The sequence below is a fragment of the Hypanus sabinus genome, chromosome 5 (assembly GCF_030144855.1).
Source record: "Hypanus sabinus isolate sHypSab1 chromosome 5, sHypSab1.hap1, whole genome shotgun sequence".
NCBI classification, from domain to species: Eukaryota; Metazoa; Chordata; class Chondrichthyes; order Myliobatiformes; family Dasyatidae; genus Hypanus; species Hypanus sabinus.
This window is the reverse complement of record NC_082710.1, coordinates 147087336-147114308: the sequence shown is the minus strand read 5'-3', so window position 1 is coordinate 147114308 and position 26973 is coordinate 147087336. Positions and strand designations below refer to the sequence as shown.

Genomic DNA, 26973 nt, shown 5'->3' with positions numbered 1-26973 from the left:
CTGGCCCAGGATGCCAATTCAGACAGCTCAGTCTGATCAAACGGACCCTGGATCTGAGCAGAAGTTGCTGATATTGTTCACGTACAGGGAGGTTTTGACTGCCATGCCTTCTCTGCCTAGCAAGTCACACCTCTCACCGTTTTGTCATGAAGCTGGTAAAGGGTTGTAAACAGCACAGGTGCAAGGCAAAGGACCTTGCCTGACTCCAGCCCTGATCAGGAAGCTCTCTGTTACCCACCCATTGAACTGTACTACAGGGGTCTGTGTAGACCAATTCATGATTCCCTGCACACAGCCCATTCTTACTGACGTCCTGGTCGACAGGCGGGCATCCATCCCCTGTCCTGCACTCGAGCGATTGTGTCCCCGAGCAGTGAGTGAATATCAGAAGTGTCCCTGCCAGGCACAGCACGGGTTTGCTCTGGGTGGATCAGGGCCGGTTTCGCCCAGTCGCTGACGGCCTTGGACAGCATCTTATTGCCCACATTCAGCAGTGAGACGGGTCTCCAGTTCCTGGAATCATCCCTCTCCCGGTTCTGCCTGTTGGTGAGGGCAGAGTCCGATGTGTTGTCAGCTGGAAGCATAACATCGTGAGGGAAGGAGCGGCAGGGAGAGAGAGAGATAGGGCTAATGGGGTTGAAGGGGCGTGATAGGGGAGGAGATTGTGCGAGGAACGGAGATAAGGGGAGTGAGCAGCGTGAGTGTCCGGAACTAGGCGAGTTGTGAAATTTGTGGAAAGTTTATTCCGGGGCCGTCTCCTGTCTCCGCCCGCTTCCGCTTTGTTCAGTTGGGCGGAGAACGAGCGCTGGAGCCCGAAGGCGCAAGATGATGAAGCCGGACGGGAAGGTGGTGATCCTGGGCGACGTGAACGTGGGCAAGAGCTCATTGCTGCAGCGGTACAGCGAACGCCGTTTCCAGGACACTTCCAGCACGGTGGGCGCCTCCTTCTACTTCAAACACCGGGGCGCCCACAGTATCTCCATCTGGGACACGGCGGGTGAGACTTGGGCCGGGGCTGTGGTGGGTACGGCGGGGGGTGGGGAGAGTGGGAGAGAGATGGGAGGGGACGGTGTGGGTGAGAGCGCGGGGGGAGTGGGGTGACACAGAGTGCAAGGTCGCACTTAACAAAAGACTCGAGTAACTGAAGTCGCCGGACCCTAGCGCACCGGGGGAACTCGGCGAGTCGGGCAGCATAGATGATGGGAGGAATTGTCGAGGTAACGGGCCGGGACCCCGCGTCAGGACGGGGAATGGAGGAGAGCCGACCAATTACCCAGGCCTCCCGTCTCACCGCTCCCCCCTTCGCTCGCAATGCTCTGTCAAACGTTGACAATGCCCCCCGGCCTCCCGATCCCGGCACCCGGGGCTCCGCGGTGGTCTCCAGGGAGCGTCCTCCACTTCCCACAGGCCGGCACGTTACTTCACCAGACTCGTAGATCGTCCACCCGAACCGCCGCTTTCCAGGAGTCCGGGAGAGCTCGGCGCCTCGGGAGTGATGGAACTGAGGGAGCGCCGCACGGCGATGAGGCCGTGCTGAGGGAGCGCCGAGGGGATGTCATATCGCACAGAAACAGGCTCTTCGACACAGACAGTCCACGCTGACCATTCAGCAGCCATGCAAACTGAGGAATGGCACTAAGGGACGGGCGGTACTGGGGAAGAATTTAAATCTTTATATTACTTAGTGATACAGGCTCTTCCAGCCCACCCTGCTCAGTTATATCCATGTGACCAATTATCCTCCGCTACCCTTTGTCTTTGGAGTGTGAGAGGAAACTTGAACGCGTGGAGGAAACCCACACATTCACTTGGAGAGCATGCGAACTCCTTACAGTGAGCAGCAGGAATGGCGCCCGGGCCACCGGCGCCGTTACGGGGTTACGCTCATGGCGGTGCCACCCTGGCTGTTTTGCAGGGGTTGTTGATTGAAGGTTGAGCTTGCCCACCCCCGGGCTGGACCAGAGCTCTGCCAGTGAGAGTGGGGTGTCGAGCCGGGACAGGGCCGGACAGCCAGCTTCACTGCAGTGGATCTCCTGGTTATTGTGGTGACCTTGTCTGTGGGATCTTTCCCGCGGGGAACCCAAATCCATGAAAAGGGGCGTCAGAAATGCAAGCGCTGGACAAGCTTCCCAGCGCCTCCTGTGTCTATGAGATGGTGACATTTATGGAGAGGATTTTAGAGATTGGGTGTAAATATAGAACAATACAGGAAGAGGCCATTTGGCCCATCCTATCCACGCTGTTTCCCAGGAAGCAGTCCCATTCTCTTCTGTATTTTCCTGTGGCCAGGATATTTATTCTCTCTCGCAGGCCCATTAATTCCCCTCGATTCGTTTGCAAATCTCCTGCATGGAGCAATTTATAGTGGCCTTTTAAACTCCCAGCACATCCTTCAGATGTGGGAGGGAACTGGAGTGCACAGGGGAAACTGAGTGGTCACAGGGAGACCGTGCAAACTCCACACCGACAGCGCCGGATTGAACCCAGGTAGCAGCTCTACCCAGGTGACGTGCAGATGTTTTCTGTGGCAGGGTGGAGCCGGTTATCACAGTGTGGGTATGGCCTCTTCAGCCTCCAGAGGAAGTGGAGGAGCTGGCGAGCTTTTCCGGCCGTAGCATCTGCGATAGAGATCGGGCACAGCTGCAAAACGTCCTGGGCTGTTGGTGTGCAGCCTCTTCTGGAGTCCTCTACCAAACCGCCCAGCTGCAGAACACTGATGATGCAGCATCAAGGCAGCGATGGGGAGCAGTTCTGGTGCCACAGGAGGAGCCTCGCAGCAAAGGCAGGCACTGGCCAGCTGTGGAAAAGCGTGTTTGAAGATCATCTCCTTAAACCACCCGTAACCTCGTGGTCTACCAGGCAGCGCCGATCCCGCCTCTCCGGTATGTTTCCGGGATCTGGAATGCATACAGTAGCACCACAGAGTACTGGAGCGTTGCCAGAAACATCCGGGAATGATAAACAAGCCACTGTCAGTGCTTCCCCGGGGCCGGTGCCCCTGGTTAAGCTGCTGTTGGCTCTCTCCAGATCTCCAGCCAGGCGGACAGAGCAACGGTCTGCTCAGCACAATGTACCCAGAGATTCCTGTCCCATCACTACTCCGTCTGAAGGAGCACTGAGAACTTCGGGAGATGGCCAGGTGGCACGCCACACATCTAGCAGCACCCACCCCACTCGGGGCAGAGACGGTGGGGTTCAGCCAACTCAAGTCCACACATCTACAATAGAAGATGGTGCTCCTCAGTCCCAAGAGCTCTGGAAGTGGCAGAGTGACATTGGGCTCCATCAGAAGGCGGTGAGTTCTAACCCCACTCCAGAGGCTGATAATGTTAAGTGGCAGCTGATTTAGATGGCTTCTGCTTGGCTCATGTTTCTGGTCTGGAATTCCCCACCAGAGGAAATTCTCTCTCTTTCTCTCTCCCACCCCTCTCTTATCCCTTCCCCCTCCCTCTCACCACCCCATTTCTCACTCTCCTTCTTCTCTCCTCTTACTCCTTCACTTCTCTTCCCTCTTCTTTTCTGCATCCCCTCCTACCTTTCCCTTACCCCCTTTTCCCCATTTACCCCTTCTTCCCCATCTTTCACCCCTTTCTCTCCCTCTTTCCACCCTTCCCCAGTCCCCTCTTTCCCCGCTTCCATCTTTCTGTCACTCTCTCTCTCTCTCTACTCTCAGACTATACCCTCCAGGAAATGCTTTTGCTGATCTTTGAGATTACATCTTGAAACAGCTCGCTGCCTTTTTCCTTGCTTTGATCACTTTCTGGTGTATGTGAATGTGAAAGCTCTCCCTCTCGTCCATCTGTAGTTCATCTGCTGTGTGGGCACTGCTTCTGCTATGCGGCATGGTAACAGAGTGGTTAGCACAATGGGTTACAGCACCAGCACCAGTGATGGGGGGTTCAGGTCCCCCTGCTCTGGGTAAGGAGTTTATACATTCTCCCTGTGACCATCGATTCTCTGTTTTCCTCCCACATTCCAAAGGTTGGGTTTGGGAAGCTGTGAGCATGCCGTGTTGGGCCAGGACCATGTCAGCACTTACAGGCTGCCTCTGAGCACTACCTTGGGCCCGTATTGGTCATTGCATCTCACAGTACATGTGACAAATAAAGCTAATTAATCCCTTTAAAAACTTTTCTAAGCTGCTCCTCTGTGCTTTTGAGCACCGGACTAATTTGCAGTGGGTGGACAAGGGAGGGGCTTGCAGGCCACTGGGGCAAATTCACTTGCCGTGCTTGTGTGGCAGAGGAATTGCTCGCTGGGGCTGCTTGACTCAGTTTGCAGCAGCTCCCGTGTAGAGGCTGCGGCTGTGGGAAGCTAGTAAAATTATCTTTGGCCTTTCACTGACAGCACTGACTAAGTAAGTTCCAGTTTACTGTATGGTGAAACCTTGAGGAGCTGTGCTGCTCACATACTGGTTTAGTACCTCTTTAAGTAAACATATCTGATTTTGTTTTGAGTCATTGACAGAAATGTTAATTGTGCAACATTCTGTCCGATAGACACTGGAGCCACAGATTGTTCCTCTGCCTCTAGTCACAAGATCAGGCTGCGAATTGTTTGATTTGCCAACAGCTTGTTACAACATACTCACATGACTTCTAGACCCATGTGGCTTGTTCCTATAAAACATAATTCACGCCCCCACCTCCCGCTTAAATCACTACCAGAGGCCAGGCAAGGGAATTTAGAGCTTTAGCAACTGTGTGGGGAAATGAGTGGGACGGGAGGAGGGTGAAATGTCAAGGGAGTAGGAATGCAGAAGTGAGCAATGTTATAATTCAGTAAAAGTCTGGCTGGACCCAACTGGATGCTCCATATCCCGAGATCACTTTCCCCATGACTACTCACTGCTTCTCATTGAGGGCTCTGGGAACGTCCTTGGCTGGTGGGGAGAGGTGTTGTCCAAGTGTTAGTACAGGGTATAGTCTTCTCAGCGTGGTCTGTCCATCTCCCCTACCATGGTGGGACAGCCATTCATCACCAGCTTATGCCTGGAGTACCATCTCCCTGACCCTAAACTTACCCGCTGTATGTTGAAAGTGTGTTTTACAGAATCAGAATTGGGTTTAATATCTCTGACATATGCCCGTATATGTATGTAGGCCTCCGTTAGTCTCCATAGACCATGGATTTGCGTCTTGGAAGGTTTCCAGGGTGCAAGCCTGGGCAAAGTTTTTTTAAATGGAAGATCATAAGCTGCAAATGTTGTGGTTTCTCATGCCCCACAAACGACCAGGAGACGCAGAAGATTCTTCAAGAAGTATTAAACTTTAATTTGCAAATCAAAGCTGAGACAGTCATTGAGCTAGTCGCTGATTGCCCACCGATCCTTGTACATAGCATTTTTTATAGCAATCTCCTGGTTTAGTGGCATTAGCATATCCAATCTGTCTACAGTTGCATATCACAAGTACATCCACCACTATTGTTTCAACCTATTGACTTAATCATGTTCTAATCTACATCTCTTAGCTACCTCTCATTCACACACCATTGTCTTCTACATTCTTAAGATTTCATTCTCCTACTAAATTGGATACATGCATGGCAATAGCAAACTCAAAGCTGACTATATAGTTTTGGTTACACAGCGAACAATGCAACTTTTATACTCCAATACAAGTCTCCCCTCTCCACGCAACCGATGTTGTCCAAGGGAAGAACATTAGGGGTAGAAGCTGTTCCTAAAGTGTTGAGTGTGTGCCTTCAGGCTCTGTACCTCCTCTCTGATAAGAAAGAGAATGTCCAGGGGGATGTGGATCCTCAATGATGGATGCCACCTTTTTGAGTAATCTCCTTCTCCAGACTGGGGTGGCTAATGCCCATGATTTCTTCCTGTTAATAGAGTCCGAGTTTGCAACCCTGTGCAGTGGCCCCTTCATCCCACACAGTAATACAATGCTTTCCACAGAACATCTGTAGAAATTTACTAGAGTCTTTGGTGACATTCCAAGTCTCCTTCCTCAAACTATTAATGAAATAGACCCACTGACATGCTTTCTTTGTAATTACATCAATCTGTTGGGCCCAGAATAGACCTTCTGGGATGTTGACACCCAGGCGCTTGAGGCTGCTGAACCTGATGTGTGTTCTCTTGGCGTTGCTGACATTGAGCGTAAAGTTGTTGTTGTGATGCCACTCAGCTAGCTGATCTGTCTCACTCCTGTACTCCTCCTCACTACCATCTGATAATGTGCCAACAACGGTTGTGTTGCTGGCATATTTACAGAAGACCAGACGAGACAGCAACTCTTGGGTCGTTACCTGGCGTGTTCCAGTGGTGACCCCACCATGGTGCTGGTCTCTGTACTGTGCCTCCTTCCTGTAAACACTGACCCTACATGGCACAGCTCCTGCCTCATCCGGGGAAGTTCTTGTGTTGCAGCTGCCTAGCAAATCTTCCTGCCCCTTCATTTGCGGTGTCCTTGGATTCACCCGTAACAGTGCCTTGGCCACCAGCCCTGCCCTGGAGAGGGCTGCTGTCATCATCCTGCTCTCACTTGGGAGGAGGAGCAGCAGCTGCCGGTGGGATCCCGGACACTGATCCAATAGGGGCCAGTGCACCCCGTAGTGTGAGTGTTTCCCAAAGCAGTCAATGCCCAGTGGCAGGATTCTCAAGAATACCGTTCCTCTCTCCATCACTACCCAATGCCTATCAACGAGGGAGTCTCATGGAAACCTATCAAATATTGAAAGGCATAGATAGAGGGGATGAGGAGAGGATATTTCCTGTAGTGGGCGAGTCTAGGACCAGAGGGCACGGGCTCAGAATAAAGGGACCCCATTTAGAACAGAGGTGAAGAGGAATTTCGTTAGCCAGAGGGGTTGAATCTATGAAATTCATTGCTGCAGGCAGTGTGGAGGCCAGGTCATTGAGTACATTTAAGGTGGAGGTTGGTAGGTTCTTGATTCATCAGCGTGTGAAAGGTTACAGGGAGATGGAAGGAGACTGGAGTTGAGAGGGTCAGTCAAGATCAAACGGTGGAGCAGACTTGATGGGTCAAATGGCCTATTTCTGCTCCAATGTCTTATTGTCTACCTGTTGCTACCTCTGGGCTGCCTAGAATGCACCTGATGGGCCAAATAGCCTGTTCCCATTTCATTGGATTAGGAATGCTGAGCAGGTCGATGCACCGCAGTCGTTTGTATGTGTCAGACAGCATAATTCTCGACCTGCTACTTCCGGTCTGGTATAATTCTTTCAATCCTGCATTGATTTTCACAGTGGCTTGACTGAAGGCTTTTAACTGATTGTTCCTGGAGCTGGACCTTGGCCCAGGTAAACCTGGAGATCAGATGACTGGGAGTGGTAGAAACCTGCCATTGAACAAAGCTGTTTGTGTGGACACAGGTTAAGGTTACATTGAATTGTAAAGAAATGAAAACAAGTCAAGCATTGTTGAGGATGACGATTTGAATTTCCACACCTCCCCCAAACCCCCATCCTGAGAGTCAACCCTGAATAAAAGCCAGGCTGGGGAGTTGTAGGGTCACAGGTTTTATAAGCCTCCGGTTCCGCCCTGTTGGAGATGTGAGTCCAGTTCAAGGCACTGCGTCCCAGCCAGAGGGAGGGTGTGGAGGAGGTTATGTGGAGCAGACACAGGAATGAGGGAGTTCATTTCCACAGGGAGACCAGGCAAGCTGGGACTGCTCTTTCCGGTAGGAAGCTTCAGGAGAGATTTAATGGAGGTGTTCAAAAACAGGAGAGGCTTTGCTGGAGAAACTGTTCCTTGTGAGACAGAGTTGGTGCTGTGGTGAACTACGTGTGCCTGTCTGGACAAGCCCCCTGCTGACTGTTCCTGTGGCTCCTCCCACAGGCCCCTGTATAAAGGCGGTCGAGGCCTGATGCTTGGCCTCAGTCTCCAGGATGTAGTATGATGGTCACTCACTGCTGGTTCCTTCTTCCAGTCAATACCATTCCCTTCCAAGTGGAGTGTGACGCCTCCGATTTCGCTCTGGCTGCTGCCCTCAATCAGGAAGGCAGGCCAGTAGCATTCTTTTCTCGTACCCTCCAGGGCTCTGAAATTTGGCACTCCACGGTGGAGAAAGAAGCCCAGGCCATAGTGGAGGCTGTTAGGCACTGGAGGCACTATCTCGCTGGCAAGAGGTTCACCTTGCTGACCAACCAGCGCTCGGTTGCGTTCCTGTTCAGCAACCAACAGCAGGGCAAAATCAAAAATGATAAGATTTTGCGGTGGAGAATAGAACTCTCCACCTACAACTATGACATCCTGTACCGGCCTGGCAGACTCAATGAGCCCCCTGATGCCCTATCCCCGGGAACATGTGCTAGCGCACAGCTCGACCAGCTGTATGCCCTTCATGCACAACTTTGCCATCCAGGGGTCACCCGATTTTACCATTTCGTGGAAGCCCGGAACCTGCCATACTCCCTGGAGGACATCAGGACGATGACCAGGGACTGCCAAGTCTGCGCTGAGTGCAAACTGCACTTCTACCGTCCTGACACTGTGCAACTTGTCAAGGCCACCCGCCCTTTTGAACGTCTGAGTGTTGACTTTAAGGGCCCCCTTCCCTCCACTGACCGCAATGTCTATTTTCTCAATGTTATCGACGAGTACTCACTGTTCCCCTTTGCCATTCCCTGCCCCGACACCACTGGTACGTCTGTCATAAAAGCCCTGCGCCAGCTCTTCACTCTGTTCGGGTATCCCTGCTATATCCACAGTGATAGAGGGTCCTCCTTTATGAGTGACGAGCTGCGCCAGTACCTGCTAGCTAGGGGCATTGCTACTAGTCGGACCACGAGTTATAATCCCCGGGGTAATGGACAGGTGGAGCGGGAGAATGCCACGGTGTGGAAGGCCATACTTTTGCCCATAAGTCAAAAGGGTTGCCGGTTTCTCAATGGCAGGAGGTCCTCCCTGAGGCACTCCACTCTATCTGCTCTCTGTTATGTACGTCCACCAATGCCACCCCTCACGAACGCCTATTCTCTTTTCCCAGGAAGTCTGTCACTGGGACCACCCTACCAGTTTGGGTGACGTCCCCGGGGCCAGTGCTGCTCCGGAAACATGTGAGGAGTAATAAATACTCCCCACTGGTCGAGAGGGCTCACTTACTACATGCGAACCCCCAGTATGCCTACGTGGTCTTACCTGATGGGCGGGAGGACACGGTCTCCATCCGCGACCTGGTGCAGCAGACCACTACCCTGAAGGCTCTCCGGTAACTATGAACCCTGTACCCGAGGTGACACCGTGCTCACCAGGCCCTACATAGACTCCTCACGACACTTATATACCGGACGTTTCGCACGCATTTATACCAGGCGCCTCGCACATGCGTGAGGGATCACTGGCGACTAGTGGGCTGGAACCAGCACAACCTCCATCTCCTGTGCAATCACCAATGTCGCCGGCATCTGTGCAATCACAGCCGGTGCTACGTAGATCGCAGCGACAGATTCGACCACCTGATAGACTTGACCTGTAAGAAACTTCGCCACATGGGGACTCTTTTAAACAAAGGGGGGCGGGTGAATGTGGTGAACTACGTGTGCCTGTCTGGACAAGCCCCCTGCTGACTGCTCCTGTGGCTCCTCCCACAGGCCCCTGTATAAAGGCGGTCGAGGCCTGATGCTCGGCCTCAGTCTCCAGGACGTAGTATGGTGGTCACTCACTGCTGGTTCCTTCTTCCAGTCAATAAAAGCCGATATCTTGCCTTACGTCTCAGAGTGAGTTATTGATGGTACATCAGGTGCCGAGAAGGCACTGAAGGAAGGGGAACCAGAGAGGGGAGGAAGTTACAATAAGATATTGATGGGATGCAGAGCTGGGCTGAGAAGAGGCAGGTGGAGCTCATCCTAGGAAGAGTGCTAAGTCGAACTTGAAGGCAGAATGCAGGACCCTTGGCAGAGGGACCTTGGGGTCCACGTCAGAGATCCCTCAAAGTTGCCGCGTGAGTTGATCGGGTGATTAAGAAGACAAATGGTGAGCCTGTCTTTATTAGTCGAGGGACTGAGCTCAAGAGTTGTGAGGTGAGGTGACTGCTCTGTCAAACTGGTTAGACACAGTTCTGGTTGTCTCGTTACAGGAAGGACGTGGAAGCTTCAGAGAGGGTGTGGAGGACATTTACCAGGATGCTGCCCAGAGTAGAGAGCATGTCTTATGTGAAGCTGAGTGAGCTGGGGCTTTTCCCTTTTGAGCAAAAGAGGATGAGAGGTGAATTGATAGGTGTATAAGATGATAAGAGGTATTGATAGAGTGGACAGGTAGCACCTTTATCCTGGAAATGGCTGGTATGAGAGGCATTGTGGGCCAAAGGGTCTGTAAAGTGCTGTACTACTCTATGTTCTATGCTCTTCCTAAGACCCCTCTTCTTCAGGTTTAGAGGGGATCTGATGGGGGGACCTATTTTACCCAGAGAGTGGTGGTTAGCTGGAGCACACTGCATGAGAGTACGGTGGAAGCTGGTTTTATTGGTACTAGTATTTATCATTAATACAGTGAAGACAGACAGATCATACCTTGCATAAGTATAGCAAGGCAGTAGAAAGAAAACAGAATACTGTACAGAATGTAGTGTTGCAGAGAAAATGCAGTGCGGGTAGACAAATAAAGTGGATGGTAGAAGCTGTTCTTGACCTTGGTGTTCAGGATTCAGGACCCTGATGCATTGTTAAGGACCTCTGCTACCCATCCCACAATTTCTTTGAGCCGCTGCCACCAGGAAGAGGGCACAGGAGCATTAACACTAGGATTTCCAGACTGGGTAACAGCTTCTTCCCTCAAGCTGTGAGACTAATGAGTACCCTGCCCCCACTGAGTTCCCATAACTGTTTACCTGTGCTGCGCACTACAGGCATTTTCAATTAACTGACGGTAATAATTTGTTTTATGTGCAGTGTGTGGTATGTTTTGCTGGGTCCATTGATTTGTTTGGTTGTATTCATGTACAGTCAGGTGACAATAAACTTGTACTAAGTACTCCAAGGTAGAAGCTGCTCTGGACCTTGGTGGTACGAAGATTGGTGGAGGGGCAGATAGTGCTGAGGAAACAGGTCAAATGTGGAAGGACGTAGATAGACTAGGAGATTGGGGAAGGAAGTGGCAAGTGAAATACAATGTTGGAAGATGCACGGTCATGCATTTTGGCAGTAGAAATAAACGTGCGGACTGTTTTCTAAATGGGGAGAATATCCCAAAATCTGAGATGCAAAGGGACTTGGGAGTCCTTGTGCAGAACACCCTAAAGGTTAACTTGCAGGTTGAGTCGGTGGTGAGGAAGGCAAATGCCATGTTATCATTCATTTCAAAAGGTCTAGAATATAAGAGCAGGGATGTGATGCTGAGGCTTTATAAGGCACTGGGGAGGCCTCACCTTGAGTACAGTGAACAGTTGCCCTTACCTTTGAAAAGATGTGCTGGTATTGGAGGGTCCAGAGGAGGTTCACAAGGATGATTCCAGGAATGAAAGGGTTATCATATGAGGAACGTTTGATCGCTCTGGGTCTGTACTCACTGGAATTCAGAAGGACGAGGGGGGATCTCGTTGAAACCTTTTGAATGTTGAAAGGCCTAGACAGAGTAGATGTGGAAAGGACGTTTCCCATGGTGGGAGAGTCTAGGACTAGAGGGCACAGCCTCAGGATAGAGGGGCACCCTTTCAAAACAGAGATGTGGAGAAATTTCTTTAGCCAAAGGGTGGTGAATTTGTGGAATTTGTTGCCACATGCAGGTTTGGAGGCCAGGTCATTGGGTGTATTTAAGGCAGAGATTGATAGGTTCTTGACTGGACACGGCATCAAAGGTTACGGGGAGAAGGCTGGGATCTGGGGTTGAGGGGGAGATTAAAAAAAACAGGATCAGCTACGATTGAATGGCAGAACAGACTCAATAGGCTAATTCAGACTAATTCTGCTGCAGTCTTATGGTCTTATAGTCTCACATCTTCTGCCTGATGGGGGTGGGGGGATAGAAGAGAGAACGATCAGGGTGCGAGAGGTCCGTGTTATGACTGCTGCTTTCCCCAGGCAGTGAGGAGTGTAGTCAGCGTCGTCGGAGGGGAGGCTGGTTTCCGTGATGTGCTGAGCTGTATCCAGGACGCTGCATTTTCTTGTGGCCTTGGACAGACTGGTTGCCATACCCAAGCCCTGGAGCTTCTGAATCGGATGCACGGTTAACAGTTTGTCAGGGAGAATTTCTTTTGCCTTCTCAGGAAGTAGAACCACTGGTTTATTGTTTTGGTTGCAGCACCAGTGTGGCTGGACTAAGACAGGTGGGTGAGATTTACACCTGAGGGGTGTCTGTGTGCCTGGATTCGTGAATCGCTTGGGATTGAAGTGGCCAAGTGCTTGGGAAAAAAGTGCCTCTTGGACAGCAGGGACATGGTGGGTCGAATGGCCTGTTTCCTCACCGTGTGACTCATGGAATATCCCTCGTCCTCTTGTCCATGCTGTGCGGTGATTTACCTCCCTGCCGCACGTTGGGCGGCGAGGCAGACCACGCCGCTGCGGACGATGAGGTGCAGCTCCCGGCAGCCAGGGTGGCTGGAGCTCTCTCAGCCACGGTCAGGGGGTCAGTGAGCTGATTTCAGGTGCCTCCCCCGCCCCCTCTCCTCCCTCCAGTAAGGGATTCTGAATGTCCACTATCGTGCAATGCTCCACTGCGGTCACTTGCTCTACGGTTCCGGTGTCCGGCGATGTGCAGGGTGGCGTCCTGAGTCGGGGGAGGGGGTAGTGAGAGGTGGGTGCGCTGCCCAGGGAAACTGGTGTCCGGGATCCGTAGAGGGGAGGGGTTGTGGTCACGGGGAACAGCTGGTGCATGGACTCTGTGCGAAGGTGAGGAGGGGGGTGTATGGCGAATGGTGACTGGGGTAGATATCCGGGGGAAGGACTGGTTTCTGGGGGTGGGGTTGTGGAGGGAGGGGTTGGTGGGGCATTGCGGAGGGTATCCAGGGGAGAATGTTCGGCTGTTCGGCTCCGCGAACATGCGTTAATGCCCGTCTCTCCTTTCTCCGCAGGCCGGGAGCAGTTCCACGGTCTGGGCTCCCTGTACTGCCGGGGCGCGGCCGCTGTCATTCTCACCTATGACGTGACGAGCCGACAGAGCCTGCGGGAGCTGGAGGACCGCTTCTTGGCGCTGACCGAATCGGCACAGCCCGGCTGCATCTTCGCCGTGGCGGGCAACAAGACTGACCTGACGGACGAGCCGGGGGCGGAGGGGGAGGGGGAGGCAGAGCCGCGGCCCCGAGCACAGAAGCAGGTGTCGAGGCAGGACGCCATCTCGCTGTACAAGCAACTGCTCCTGTACCGCATGCTGGAAGAGGGCGACCTGCCCGCCGCCGAGACCATGTGCTTTGAAACCAGCGCCAAGACGGGTCACAATGTGGACCTGCTCTTCGAGACCGTCCTGGATCTGGTAGTAGCCAGCATCGTGAAGAAACCGAAGGAGCCGCCCGAGACCGTGGACCTGGGGCACAGCAGCAAACAGAAGAAGCCGCGAACTGCTTGTTGCACCTAGGACACCCTGTCCCCACCCAAAGGCACAGAGATGGAGAGTCCCGCACGGAGCCACACTTTGTAAAATAGTTGTGTTCTGGAACTCATGGCGTCCCGGGACAGTGCCTCAGGCGGTGTTCTAGTATACGGCAGGCCTGGATGGAGACACGTGCAGTGGAGGCCCACGCATTCTAGATCCCACTGCCCTAGAACAAGCACAAATTCTAGAGTGGATGTAACCAGCCCTGTGCTGGGCTGGGGGGCACCCGATAGCCTCGAGCTGCCGAAACTGGGAATATAGGTGATCGGGGCCAGTCTATCTTCAAACACTCATGTCGTGGGTCCACTGCATTCTGGATCACCGGGCAGGATATTGATAGTGCTGGATTACCTGAGAACATTGCCCTCCCGATTTGCCCCTGTGTACTGGACACAGTGGAAGTGAGGCTCCCATTGGTGGTCCCCGAGTAGCCCAGTCACTAGCGTCAAAGGTTCACGTGATGGACTCCATTAGCGGGCAGTTGCTGATGACGTTGGGAGAACAACAATCTGGTTCTCCCATCCAGCTTGCAGCGGGACTGAAAATGCAGATGATCGGATTATAATTTATTAAAGCATCTAGCTGTGAATTAATTACTTTTAAACTGAATGTAATACTTGTACTGTGATGCCTTAAATGTGACCAAGTAATCTTTCCTTAAAGATTGCCAACACGTCCATAAACAACTTATAAGAATGTCAGTGTTACCAGATTTGATCTTTAAATTCACTGTTGAATTTACCAGTCTGTGAAAACCAGTGGAACAGCAGGCCTGGCCTTGGAGAGTCCAACAGTGTACTGTCTGTGAACGATTTCTGCTCATCTACTCAAACATTTATAACTCTTTACAAGGGAACTGGGGCCCATCGTTACTGTCGCTCTTATTTATTTCTGGCTCTTAATTATCACAGGGTTTTTCTTGCACTTAGCAGCCTAAAGCAGATGAAGAGTCTCTGCCCGATGCTGCCTGACCCGCTGAGTTCCTCCTGTATCATATGTTTGTGCGCGTGTTGCTCCAGATTTTCAGCATCTGAGGTCTCGCTTGCATCAGCAATATAAGCTTTTTCCCTCTATCAGCTGTCCCCATTTACCCTGTGTTGTTCACAGAAACTCTGTTGGGATGTAATTCAGTACTTGCCTTACTGACCATGGTTTGGAATAAACGTGCAGAACCTGCAGTGTGGCGAATGTGGGGCGGTGTTTAATACAACGTTTTTCAGTGCCAGCGATGAACGACTGGGGTTCAAGCCCCACTGCTGACTGCGAGGAGTTTGCACATTCTGTCTATGACCACGTGGGTTTCTTCTGGGTGCCCTGGTTTCCCCCCCATAGTCCAAAGACGTACGGGTTAGGATCAGTAAGCTGCAGGCATGCTACATTGGCCCCGGCACATTGCCGGACTGTGTTGATCACTGACGCAAGACAACACTTTTCACTGTATGTTTTGATATACATGTGACAAATAAAGGCAATATATCTGTAAATGTGTTGACTCCCGGTGGAGGTCTGTCAACAGGAATTGAGAGTGCAAATCTAGAAGGAAAAGCCCCTTACAAGGCCCTCCAGATCCCTTTACTATGTGCTGTTGCAAAGGGGAGAAGCGTGCAGATCAGTTCTTGGCTGGACACGGCACTGATGAGCCTGAACGTTCCCTGCCATGTCAGTCTGTCAACCGATTGATCCAGCCTGGGTCAGGCCAGTGTAGTTTGTCCCTGGATCGTCCTCACCTAACGAGTAGCCCTGAGCCCTGCACTTACCTCTGAAAGGGTTCTACTAGCCCAGAATTAAAATATAAGCTTCCCATGTAAACGTACCGTGCAGAGGTTACCGAGGTGGTGTTTGTGGAAGTCACAGATTGCACAGAGAGTATGGGGCTACTTACAGATGGGTCTCAAGTGGAGACAAGTGTTAAAATCACATTGGAGGAGGTGCATCTGGTAAAATACTTTTAATCTGTATAATTACATCAATTGGGAGCTTCATGTCATACAGTACAGATAAGAAGGCAGCTTTTGTACATGTTAATTGCAGTGTAAACAAGCATGGTCTCTGTTTAGTTATGCCCTAGTGTATAGGAACAGCCATCTGGTTGTGTTTGCAGAGTCGGATGCAGTAAGCCCTTCACTGCACGTGGGTACAAGCCCCTCAGAGCAGGCCGCTCAGTCTGCATCGTCAGCAGTACGCCTCCACTGGCACAGTGTGGTGGCACCCTTACACTGGCGCAGTGTGGTGGCACCCTTACACTGGCGCAGTGTGGTGGCACCCTTACACTGGCGCAGTGTGGTGGCACCCTTACACTGGCGCAGTGTGGTGGCACCCTTACACTGGCGCAGTGTGGTGGCACCCTTACACTGGCGCAGTGTGGTGGCACCCTTACACTGGCGCAGTGTGGTGGCACCCTTACACTGGCGCAGTGTGGTGGCACCCTTACACTGGCGCAGTGTGGTGGCACCCTTACACTGGCGCAGTGTGGTGGCACCCTTACACTGGCACAGTGCAGATTTCACAGCTGCTGGAGGGCACATTGCCTCCCTGTTCCTGCAGTCGGGTGCCTGGTTTACTTCTTGCACTGCCTTTGACTACGTTAAGCCTTTCGCTCACCAGTGTTTACACATTATAGCAAATCATTTGTCAAACATTGATAAATTAGTGGTGAGATATGGAGCACTGAGCACGGTCAAGCAGCTAGTAACCTGCGCAGCTTCAAGTACAAACACTGAGTTGTATTGTAAAGGGGCCCAGGGAGAGGGTTTACATTTACATAGCACCATCGGCATCTTTGGACAATGCACCGTAGCCGGTTGGGTTGGTCTGACGGCAAATGGAACGTTCCCCGCTCAGCTGCCCAGAGGAGAGACAGTCTGTAATGCTTGGTTTTGGTTGAGATTGGAATCTTGTCCAGGGTCACAGCGTCTGAACGTTGTGCAACAGTCCAATAGGTTGGTTTAGCTCTTCACATCCAGTAATGCGGAGCTCAATACTCAGGGTACAGGCCCTCCCACTGTGTGACAGTCTCACGGTGCCATTCCTCACCCCCTCAGTATTGCTCCCCCCCCCCCCCCCCCACGGTGTGCCGCTCCCTCTGTTACAGGATTGAACTACAACCTTAATCCAGGAGCAAAACTTCAACGGCACCTGCCTGAAAGAAATTGTTACCAGGACTAACGTAGGTGGGGGAGTGTGAGGACTGTCTTACAACCTCAGCCATAACCAATGCCTTATTTCAGAGAATGAAATTCCTGCTGGAACAATGTAACTAGTGAGCCTTTCGATGAAGCCTCTAATCCTGCTGTGATGTATATTTTGTGCAGGTTTTTAGGGCAGGGCTTCAGGTGTTCTCTCCTGTGTCCCAGTGGTGGGTCTGCGCTCCCTGCCAGAGCCTGTGCCAGTGAGAACATTTGGAGATTCCTGCTGGGGTGGGGGGATATAGAGATGTGCCTTAGTTCTGGAATTGTGCATCTTGTGCCAGGGCTCAGGGTGGGGGCTATAGTCCCCACAGACCATCCTCAGGGTCCAGCACTTGCTGAACGCCGATCCGGAGCAAGGAACCACAGCAACTTCACCTCCCTCGGTGCAGCCAGCCAGGGCATGAAGTGCCTGACAGCAAGATCCCACAAACAGCAGGGGAAGGTCTTGTAAAGTTACGGGTAGAGAATAAATATATTTTTTTAACATGCTGGAGAGAACTTCTGATGCTTTGGTGCAGGGATCTCAGACCCAGAAATGGGCAGGGAGAGCACCTGGTGCATCATCAAAACCACCCTCACCCCAGGCTCTGTGCAGCAGCCGCCTTCAATGCACCCCCACTCCCCCAAACAACCTATGCCAGCTCTTGAGCCCCCTCTGTCTCCTCCAGGCAGTGCAGCACTCCCTCACTCCGAGCCTCCATTTCCTCAGACAGTAAGACGTTCCTTTCCTCTTCCTCTGGAAACGAGGCACTGGCTCCCTCCTTGGGTAGTGGGGTGATCACTCCCTCAGCCCAGGGAGGAGCCGCAGCCTGAGGATATGTGCTGGGATGGGCGGTGGACCCCAGGAGGGGGTGGTATCAGGGCTGGTATCTGGTGCGAGCGGTCAGTCAGTGGGCATTGGGCCAGTGAGTGGTGGTTACGAGGAGCAGGTGGCCGGGTAAATTTGAGGAGAAGACCCGCTGGGAATGGAGCCGGGCAGCTGGGGGGGGGGGGGTGCAGATTACTGACGGTGCCGTTACAGGTTCTTCATGCAGACCTGACACCTCCCCACCCGCGTCAGCAGCTGTCCAGCCTTCAGGGTGTCAGGCTCTGGCTGCTCCTGGAACTGCTGCTCGGGATCGATGGTGGACAGCCAGAAGCTGTGCTCGTTGGCAAAGTAGTGGCAGGCTCCCCGGGCCCCGCTGCACTCCACGAAGGGCGCGGTGCGGAAGTCCTCCAGGCAGCTCCCCGGCGACACCAGCGACTGGCCGCCACCTTCACTGCCTGCACCCGTGTGCTGGGGAGAAAGGGCAGAGAGAGGGTCCGGCTTAATCACACGCAGGAACAAAGACAACAACCGGTGGGTACGCTCAGCCTCGAAGTATACCGTACTGGCACCGTTAATTCTGGGATCTCGCTTTTAACAAAATAAACTTTGTTCACAGTAAATAAAATACATACAACCATAAACCACGCAGTCCCTTTTCATTCTTTCCGTTCAAAGTCATTGCTTCCAGTACTGTTCTATTACGTTCCATTACATCAATCGACAGCTCTGCTGACACTCATGTAGCCCCCTATAATTGAGAGGCTTCCTTCCCCCATCTCGGACCCTCCTTCTCCAGTAGAAGAACTCTACACCGTGGTCCTTCCCCACCGAGCCTCGTGATGGCTGCAGTGAGCTTCAGTGCACCCCTCAGTACCTACCCCTGCAGTGAGCTTCAGTGCACCCCTCAGTACGTACCCCTGCAGTGAGCTTCAGTGCATCCCCCAGTACCTACCCCTGCAGTGATCTTCAGTGCACCCCTCAGTACGTACCCCTGCAGTGAGCTTCAGTGCATCCCCCAGTACCTACCCCTGCAGTGAGCTTCAGTGCACCCCTCAGTACCTACCCCTGCAGTGAGCTTCAGTGCATCCCTCAGTACGTACCCCTGCAGTGAGCTTCAGTGCACCCCTCAGTACCTACCCCTGCAGTGAGCTTCAGTGCACCCCCTCAGTACGTACCCCTGCAGTGATCTTCAGTGCATCCCCCAGTACCTACCCCTGCAGTGAGCTTCAGTGCATCCCTCAGTACGTACCCCTGCAGTGAGCTTCAGTGCACCCCTCAGTACCTACCCCTGCAGTGAGCTTCAGTGCACCCCTCAGTACGTACCCCTGCAGTGAGCTTCAGTGCACCCCTCAGTACCTACCCCTGCAGTGAGCTTCAGTGCATCCCCCAGTACGTACCCCTGCAGTGAGCTTCAGTGCACCCCTCAGTACCTACCCCTGCAGTGAGCTTCAGTGCATCCCCCAGTACCTACCCCTGCAGTGAGCTTCAGTGCATCCCTCAGTACGTACCCCTGCAGTGAGCTTCAGTGCACCCCTCAGTACCTACCCCTGCAGTGAGCTTCAGTGCACCCCTCAGTACGTACCCCTGCAGTGAGCTTCAGTGCACCCCTCAGTACCTACCCCTGCAGTGAGCTTCAGTGCATCCCCCAGTACGTACCCCTGCAGTGAGCTTCAGTGCACCCCTCAGTACGTACCCCTGCAGTGAGCTTCAGTGCACCCCTCAGTACGTACCCCTGCAGTGAGCTTCAGTGCACCCCTCAGTACGTACCCCTGCAGTGAGCTTCAGTGCACCCCTCAGTACCTACCCCTGCAGTGAGCTTCAGTGCACCCCTCAGTACGTACCCCTGCAGTGAGCTTCAGTGCACCCCTCAGTACCTACCCCTGCAGTGAGCTTCAGTGCACCCCTCAGTACCTACCCCTGCAGTGAGCTTCAGTGCACCCCTCAGTACCTACCCCTGCAGTGATCTTCAGTGCATCCCCCAGTACGTACCCCTGCAGTGATCTTCAGTGCACCCCTCAGTACGTACCCCTGCAGTGAGCTTCAGTGCATCCCCCAGTACCTACCCCTGCAGTGATCTTCAGTGCATCCCTCAGTACGTACCCCTGCAGTGAGCTTCAGTGCACCCCTCAGTACCTACCCCTGCAGTGAGCTTCAATGCACCCCTCAGTACCTACCCCTGCAGTGAGCTTCAGTGCACCCCTCAGTACGTACCCCTGCAGTGAGCTTCAGTGCATCCCTCAGTACGTACCCCTGCAGTGAGCTTCAGTGCACCCCTCAGTACGTACCCCTGCAGTGAGCTTCAGTGCATCCCTCAGTACGTACCCCTGCAGTGAGCTTCAGTGCATCCCCCAGTACGTACCCCTGCAGTGAGCTTCAGTGCACCCCCCAGTACGTACCCCTGCAGTGATCTTCAGTGCATCCCTCAGTACGTACCCCTGCAGTGAGCTTCAGTGCATCCCCCAGTACCTACCCCTGCAGTGAGCTTCAGTGCATCCCCCAGTACCTACCCCTGCAGTGAGCTTCAGTGCATCCCTCAGTACGTACCCCTGCAGTGATCTTCAGTGCACCCCTCAGTACGTACCCCTGCAGTGATCTTCAGTGCACCCCCCAGTACCTACCCCTGCAGTGAGCTTCAGTGCATCCCTCAGTACGTACCCTGCAGTGAGCTTCAGTGCACCCCCCAGTACGTACCCCTGCAGTGATCTTCAGTGCACCCCCAGTACCTACCCCTGCAGTGAGCTTCAGTGCATCCCTCAGTACGTACCCCTGCAGTGATCTTCAGTGCACCCCCCAGTACGTACCCCTGCAGTGAGCTTCAGTGCATCCCTCAGTACGTACCCCTGCAGTGAGCTTCAGTGCATCCCTCAGTACCTACCCCTGCAGTGATCTTCAGTGCACCCCCAGTACGTACCCCTGCAGTGAGCTTCAGTGCACCCCCCAGTACGTACCCCTGCAGTGAGCTTCAGTGCATCCCTCAGTACGTACCCCTGCAGTGAGCTTCAGTGCATCCCTCAGTACCTACCCCTGCAGTGATCTTCAGTGCATCCCTCAGTACCTACCCCTGCAGTGATCTTCAGTGCACCCCTCAGTACGTACCCCTGCAGTGAGCTTCAGTGCACCCCCCAGTACGTACCCCTGCAGTGAGCTTCAGTGCACCCCTCAGTACGTACCCCTGCAGTGATCTTCAGTGCACCCCTCAGTACCTACCCCTGCAGTGAGCTTCAGTGCATCCCTCAGTACGTACCCCTGCAGTGAGCTTCAGTGCACCCCTCAGTACCTACCCCTGCAGTGAGCTTCAGTGCATCCCTCAGTACGTACCCCTGCAGTGAGCTTCAGTGCATCCCTCAGTACCTACCCCTGCAGTGAGCTTCAGTGCACCCCTCAGTACGTACCCCTGCAGTGAGCTTCAGTGCACCCCCTCAGTACCTACCCCTGCAGTGAGCTTCAGTGCACCCCTCAGTACCTACCCCTGCAGTGAGCTTCAGTGCATCCCTCAGTACCTACCCCTGCAGTGAGCTTCAGTGCACCCTCAGTACGTACCCCTGCAGTGAGCTTCAGTGCACCCCCTCAGTACCTACCCCTGCAGTGAGCTTCAGTGCATCCCTCAGTACCTACCCCTGCAGTGAGCTTCAGTGCACCCCTCAGTACGTACCCCTGCAGTGAGCTTCAGTGCACCCCCTCAGTACCTACCCCTGCAGTGAGCTTCAGTGCACCCCTCAGTACCTACCCCTGCAGTGAGCTTCAGTGCATCCCTCAGTACCTACCCCTGCAGTGAGCTTCAGTGCACCCCTCAGTACGTACCCCTGCAGTGAGCTTCAGTGCATCCCTCAGTACCTACCCCTGCAGTGAGCTTCAGTGCATCCCTCAGTACGTACCCCTGCAGTGAGCTTCAGTGCATCCCTCAGTACGTACCCCTGCAGTGAGCTTCAGTGCACCCCTCAGTACGTACCCCTGCAGTGAGCTTCAGTGCATCCCTCAGTACCTACCCCTGCAGTGAGCTTCAGTGCATCCCCCAGTACCTACCCCTGCAGTGATCTTCAGTGCATCCCCCAGTACGTACCCCTGCAGTGAGCTTCAGTGCATCCCCCAGTACCTACCCCTGCAGTGATCTTCAGTGCATCCCTCAGTACGTACCCCTGCAGTGAGCTTCAGTGCACCCCTCAGTACGTACCCCTGCAGTGAGCTTCAGTGCATCCCCCAGTACCTACCCCTGCAGTGATCTTCAGTGCATCCCTCAGTACGTACCCCTGCAGTGATCTTCAGTGCATCCCCCAGTACCTACCCCTGCAGTGATCTTCAGTGCATCCCTCAGTACGTACCCCTGCAGTGAGCTTCAGTGCATCCCTCAGTACCTACCCCTGCAGTGATCTTCAGTGCATCCCTCAGTACCTACCCCTGCAGTGAGCTTCAGTGCACCCCTCAGTACCTACCCCTGCAGTGAGCTTCAGTGCATCCCTCAGTACCTACCCCTGCAGTGAGCTTCAGTGCACCCCTCAGTACGTACCCCTGCAGTGAGCTTCAGTGCATCCCTCAGTACGTACCCCTGCAGTGAGCTTCAGTGCATCCCTCAGTACGTACCCCTGCAGTGAGCTTCAGTGCACCCCTCAGTACCTACCCCTGCAGTGAGCTTCAGTGCATCCCTCAGTACCTACCCCTGCAGTGATCTTCAGTGCATCCCTCAGTACCTACCCCTGCAGTGAGCTTCAGTGCATCCCTCAGTACGTACCCCTGCAGTGAGCTTCAGTGCACCCCTCAGTACGTACCCCTGCAGTGAGCTTCAGTGCATCCCTCAGTACCTACCCCTGCAGTGATCTTCAGTGCATCCCTCAGTACCTACCCCTGCAGTGAGCTTCAGTGCATCCCTCAGTACCTACCCCTGCAGTGAGCTTCAGTGCACCCCTCAGTACGTACCCCTGCAGTGAGCTTCAGTGCATCCCTCAGTACGTACCCCTGCAGTGAGCTTCAGTGCACCCCTCAGTACGTACCCCTGCAGTGAGCTTCAGTGCATCCCTCAGTACGTACCCCTGCAGTGAGCTTCAGTGCATCCCTCAGTACGTACCCCTGCAGTGAGCTTCAGTGCATCCCTCAGTACGTACCCCTGCAGTGAGCTTCAGTGCATCCCTCAGTACGTACCCCTGCAGTGAGCTTCAGTGCACCCCTCAGTACGTACCCCTGCAGTGAGCTTCAGTGCATCCCTCAGTACCTACCCCTGCAGTGATCTTCAGTGCATCCCTCAGTACCTACCCCTGCAGTGAGCTTCAGTGCACCCCTCAGTACCTACCCCTGCAGTGAGCTTCAGTGCATCCCTCAGTACCTACCCCTGCAGTGAGCTTCAGTGCACCCCTCAGTACGTACCCCTGCAGTGAGCTTCAGTGCATCCCTCAGTACGTACCCCTGCAGTGAGCTTCAGTGCACCCCTCAGTACGTACCCCTGCAGTGAGCTTCAGTGCATCCCTCAGTACCTACCCCTGCAGTGAGCTTCAGTGCACCCCTCAGTACGTACCCCTGCAGTGATCTTCAGTGCATCCCTCAGTACGTACCCCTGCAGTGAGCTTCAGTGCATCCCTCAGTACGTACCCCTGCAGTGAGCTTCAGTGCACCCCTCAGTACGTACCCCTGCAGTGAGCTTCAGTGCACCCCTCAGTACGTACCCCTGCAGTGAGCTTCAGTGTATCCCTCAGTACGTACCCCTGCAGTGAGCTTCAGTGCATCCCCCAGTACGTACCCCTGCAGTGAGCTTCAGTGCATCCCCCAGTACGTACCCCTGCAGTGAGCTTCAGTGCATCCCTCAGTACGTACCCCTGCAGTGAGCTTCAGTGCATCCCCCAGTACCTACCCCTGCAGTGAGCTTCAGTGCATCCCTCAGTACCTACCCCTGCAGTGAGCTTCAGTGCATCCCCAGTACCTACCCCTGCAGTGAGCTTCAGTGCACCCCTCAGTACCTACCCCTGCAGTGATCTTCAGTGCATCCCCCAGTACGTACCCCTGCAGTGATCTTCAGTGCACCCCCCAGTACGTACCCCTGCAGTGAGCTTCAGTGCACCCCTCAGTACCTACCCCTGCAGTGATCTTCAGTGCATCCCTCAGTACGTACCCCTGCAGTGAGCTTCAGTGCATCCCTCAGTACCTACCCCTGCAGTGAGCTTCAGTGCACCCCTCAGTACGTACCCCTGCAGTGAGCTTCAGTGCATCCCTCAGTACGTACCCCTGCAGTGAGCTTCAGTGCATCCCCCAGTACGTACCCCTGCAGTGAGCTTCAGTGCATCCCCCAGTACCTACCCCTGCAGTGAGCTTCAGTGCACCCCTCAGTACCTACCCCTGCAGTGATCTTCAGTGCATCCCCCAGTACGTACCCCTGCAGTGATCTTCAGTGCACCCCCCAGTACGTACCCCTGCAGTGAGCTTCAGTGCACCCCTCAGTACCTACCCCTGCAGTGATCTTCAGTGCATCCCTCAGTACCTACCCCTGCAGTGAGCTTCAGTGCATCCCTCAGTACGTACCCCTGCAGTGAGCTTCAGTGCATCCCCCAGTACGTACCCCTGCAGTGAGCTTCAGTGCATCCCCCAGTACCTACCCCTGCAGTGAGCTTCAGTGCATCCCTCAGTACGTACCCCTGCAGTGAGCTTCAGTGCACCCCTCAGTACGTACCCCTGCAGTGAGCTTCAGTGCACCCCTCAGTACGTACCCCTGCAGTGAGCTTCAGTGCACCCCTCAGTACGTACCCCTGCAGTGAGCTTCAGTGCACCCCTCAGTACGTACCCCTGCAGTGAGCTTCAGTGCACCCCTCAGTACGTACCCCTGCAGTGATCTTCAGTGCATCCCCCAGTACGTACCCCTGCAGTGAGCTTCAGTGCACCCCTCAGTACCTACCCCTGCAGTGAGCTTCAGTGCATCCCTCAGTACGTACCCCTGCAGTGAGCTTCAGTGCATCCCCCAGTACGTACCCCTGCAGTGAGCTTCAGTGCATCCCCCAGTACCTACCCCTGCAGTGAGCTTCAATGCACCCCTCAGTACCTACCCCTGCAGTGAGCTTCAGTGCATCCCTCAGTACGTACCCCTGCAGTGAGCTTCAGTGCACCCCCCAGTACCTACCCCTGCAGTGAGCTTCAGTGCATCCCCCAGTACGTACCCCTGCAGTGAGCTTCAGTGCATCCCCCAGTACCTACCCCTGCAGTGAGCTTCAGTGCACCCCTCAGTACCTACCCCTGCAGTGAGCTTCAGTGCATCCCTCAGTACGTACCCCTGCAGTGAGCTTCAGTGCACCCCTCAGTACGTACCCCTGCAGTGAGCTTCAGTGCATCCCTCAGTACCTACCCCTGCAGTGAGCTTCAGTGCATCCCCCAGTACGTACCCCTGCAGTGAGCTTCAGTGCATCCCTCAGTACGTACCCCTGCAGTGAGCTTCAGTGCATCCCCCAGTACGTACCCCTGCAGTGAGCTTCAGTGCATCCCTCAGTACGTACCCCTGCAGTGAGCTTCAGTGCATCCCTCAGTACGTACCCCTGCAGTGAGCTTCAGTGCATCCCTCAGTACGTACCCCTGCAGTGAGCTTCAGTGCACCCCTCAGTACGTACCCCTGCAGTGATCTTCAGTGCACCCCTCAGTACGTACCCCTGCAGTGAGCTTCAGTGCACCCCTCAGTACCTACCCCTGCAGTGAGCTTCAGTGCATCCCTCAGTACCTACCCCTGCAGTGAGCTTCAGTGCATCCCTCAGTACCTACCCCTGCAGTGAGCTTCAGTGCATCCCTCAGTACCTACCCCTGCAGTGAGCTTCAGTGCACCCCCCAGTACGTACCCCTGCAGTGAGCTTCAGTGCACCCCTCAGTACGTACCCCTGCAGTGAGCTTCAGTGCATCCCTCAGTACGTACCCCTGCAGTGAGCTTCAGTGCACCCCTCAGTACGTACCCCTGCAGTGAGCTTCAGTGCATCCCCTCAGTACCTACCCCTGCAGTGAGCTTCAGTGCACCCCTCAGTACCTACCCCTGCAGTGAGCTTCAGTGCATCCCCCAGTACCTACCCCTGCAGTGATCTTCAGTGTATCCCTCAGTACCTACCCCTGCAGTGAGCTTCAGTGCACCCCTCAGTACGTACCCCTGCAGTGAGCTTCAGTGCACCCCTCAGTACGTACCCCTGCAGTGAGCTTCAGTGCATCCCTCAGTACCTACCCCTGCAGTGATCTTCAGTGCATCCCTCAGTACGTACCCCTGCAGTGATCTTCAGTGCATCCCCCAGTACGTACCCCTGCAGTGAGCTTCAGTGCACCCCTCAGTACCTACCCCTGCAGTGAGCTTCAGTGCATCCCCCAGTACGTACCCCTGCAGTGATCTTCAGTGCATCCCCCAGTACGTACCCCTGCAGTGATCTTCAGTGCACCCCTCAGTACCTACCCCTGCAGTGAGCTTCAGTGCATCCCCCAGTACGTACCCCTGCAGTGAGCTTCAGTGCATCCCTCAGTACGTACCCCTGCAGTGAGCTTCAGTGCACCCCTCAGTACCTACCCCTGCAGTGAGCTTCAGTGCATCCCCCAGTACCTACCCCTGCAGTGAGCTTCAGTGCACCCCTCAGTACGTACCCCTGCAGTGAGCTTCAGTGCATCCCCCAGTACCTACCCCTGCAGTGATCTTCAGTGCATCCCTCAGTACGTACCCCTGCAGTGATCTTCAGTGCACCCCTCAGTACCTACCCCTGCAGTGAGCTTCAGTGCATCCCTCAGTACGTACCCCTGCAGTGAGCTTCAGTGCATCCCTCAGTACGTACCCCTGCAGTGAGCTTCAGTGCATCCCTCAGTACGTACCCCTGCAGTGAGCTTCAGTGCACCCCTCAGTACGTACCCCTGCAGTGAGCTTCAGTGCATCCCTCAGTACCTACCCCTGCAGTGAGCTTCAGTGCACCCCTCAGTACCTACCCCTGCAGTGAGCTTCAGTGCATCCCCCAGTACGTACCCCTGCAGTGAGCTTCAGTGCATCCCCCAGTACCTACCCCTGCAGTGAGCTTCAGTGCATCCCTCAGTACCTACCCCTGCAGTGAGCTTCAGTGCATCCCTCAGTACCTACCCCTGCAGTGAGCTTCAGTGCACCCCTCAGTACGTACCCCTGCAGTGAGCTTCAGTGCATCCCCCAGTACGTACCCCTGCAGTGAGCTTCAGTGCATCCCCCAGTACCTACCCCTGCAGTGAGCTTCAGTGCATCCCTCAGTACGTACCCCTGCAGTGAGCTTCAGTGCATCCCCCAGTACCTACCCCTGCAGTGAGCTTCAGTGCATCCCCCAGTACCTACCCCTGCAGTGAGCTTCAGTGCATCCCTCAGTACCTACCCCTGCAGTGATCTTCAGTGCATCCCCCAGTACCTACCCCTGCAGTGAGCTTCAGTGCATCCCTCAGTACGTACCCCTGCAGTGAGCTTCAGTGCATCCCCCAGTACGTACCCCTGCAGTGAGCTTCAGTGCATCCCTCAGTACGTACCCCTGCAGTGAGC

At 54.2% G+C, this 26973-nt stretch overlaps 2 protein-coding genes across 8 annotated transcripts in view; one reads left to right on the top strand and one right to left on the bottom strand.

The window, feature by feature from the left end:
• The first annotated feature begins 804 nt into the window (after positions 1-804).
• Positions 805-14680, top strand: rab20 (RAB20, member RAS oncogene family). 6 transcript variants are annotated; one of them, XM_059970570.1, is made up of 3 exons: positions 826-997; positions 2532-3295; positions 12985-13122. In XM_059970570.1, exons 1-3 carry the CDS (start codon positions 826-828, stop codon positions 13057-13059), a joined length of 1011 nt encoding a protein of 336 aa, XP_059826553.1. In that variant the 3' UTR covers positions 13060-13122. The 6 variants fall into 6 exon arrangements, 4 of the variants coding, with proteins under 4 accessions (XP_059826554.1, XP_059826553.1, XP_059826552.1 ...); XM_059970569.1 differs by lacking the exon at positions 12985-13122 and adding an exon at positions 8968-12855; XM_059970571.1 differs by lacking the exon at positions 2532-3295 and having other exon boundaries at positions 805-997; positions 12985-14680.
• A 755-nt stretch (positions 14681-15435) lies between these two features.
• Positions 15436-26973, bottom strand: part of LOC132394426 (collagen alpha-6(IV) chain-like) — a 177402-nt gene continuing 165864 nt past the window's right edge. For both annotated transcript variants that reach the window (XM_059970563.1, XM_059970564.1), the window contains exon 48: positions 15436-17966. In XM_059970563.1, the coding sequence (XP_059826546.1) occupies positions 17706-17966 (261 nt within the window). In that variant the 3' untranslated portion in view covers positions 15436-17705. The remainder of the gene's footprint in view (positions 17967-26973) is intronic.

Bases quoted from the DNA above. Each gene is read 5' to 3' on its own strand.
- rab20 (XM_059970569.1), top strand. From the start codon at position 826: ATGATGAAGCCGGACGGGAAGGTGGTGATCCTGGGCGACGTGAACGTG. The intron at 998-2,531 runs GTGAGACTTGGG...TTTCTGTGGCAG, and splicing joins CTCCATCTGGGACACGGCGG to GGTGGAGCCGGTTATCACAG. The intron at 3,296-8,967 runs GTGAGTTCTAAC...CTCTTTTCCCAG, and splicing joins TTGGGCTCCATCAGAAGGCG to GAAGTCTGTCACTGGGACCA.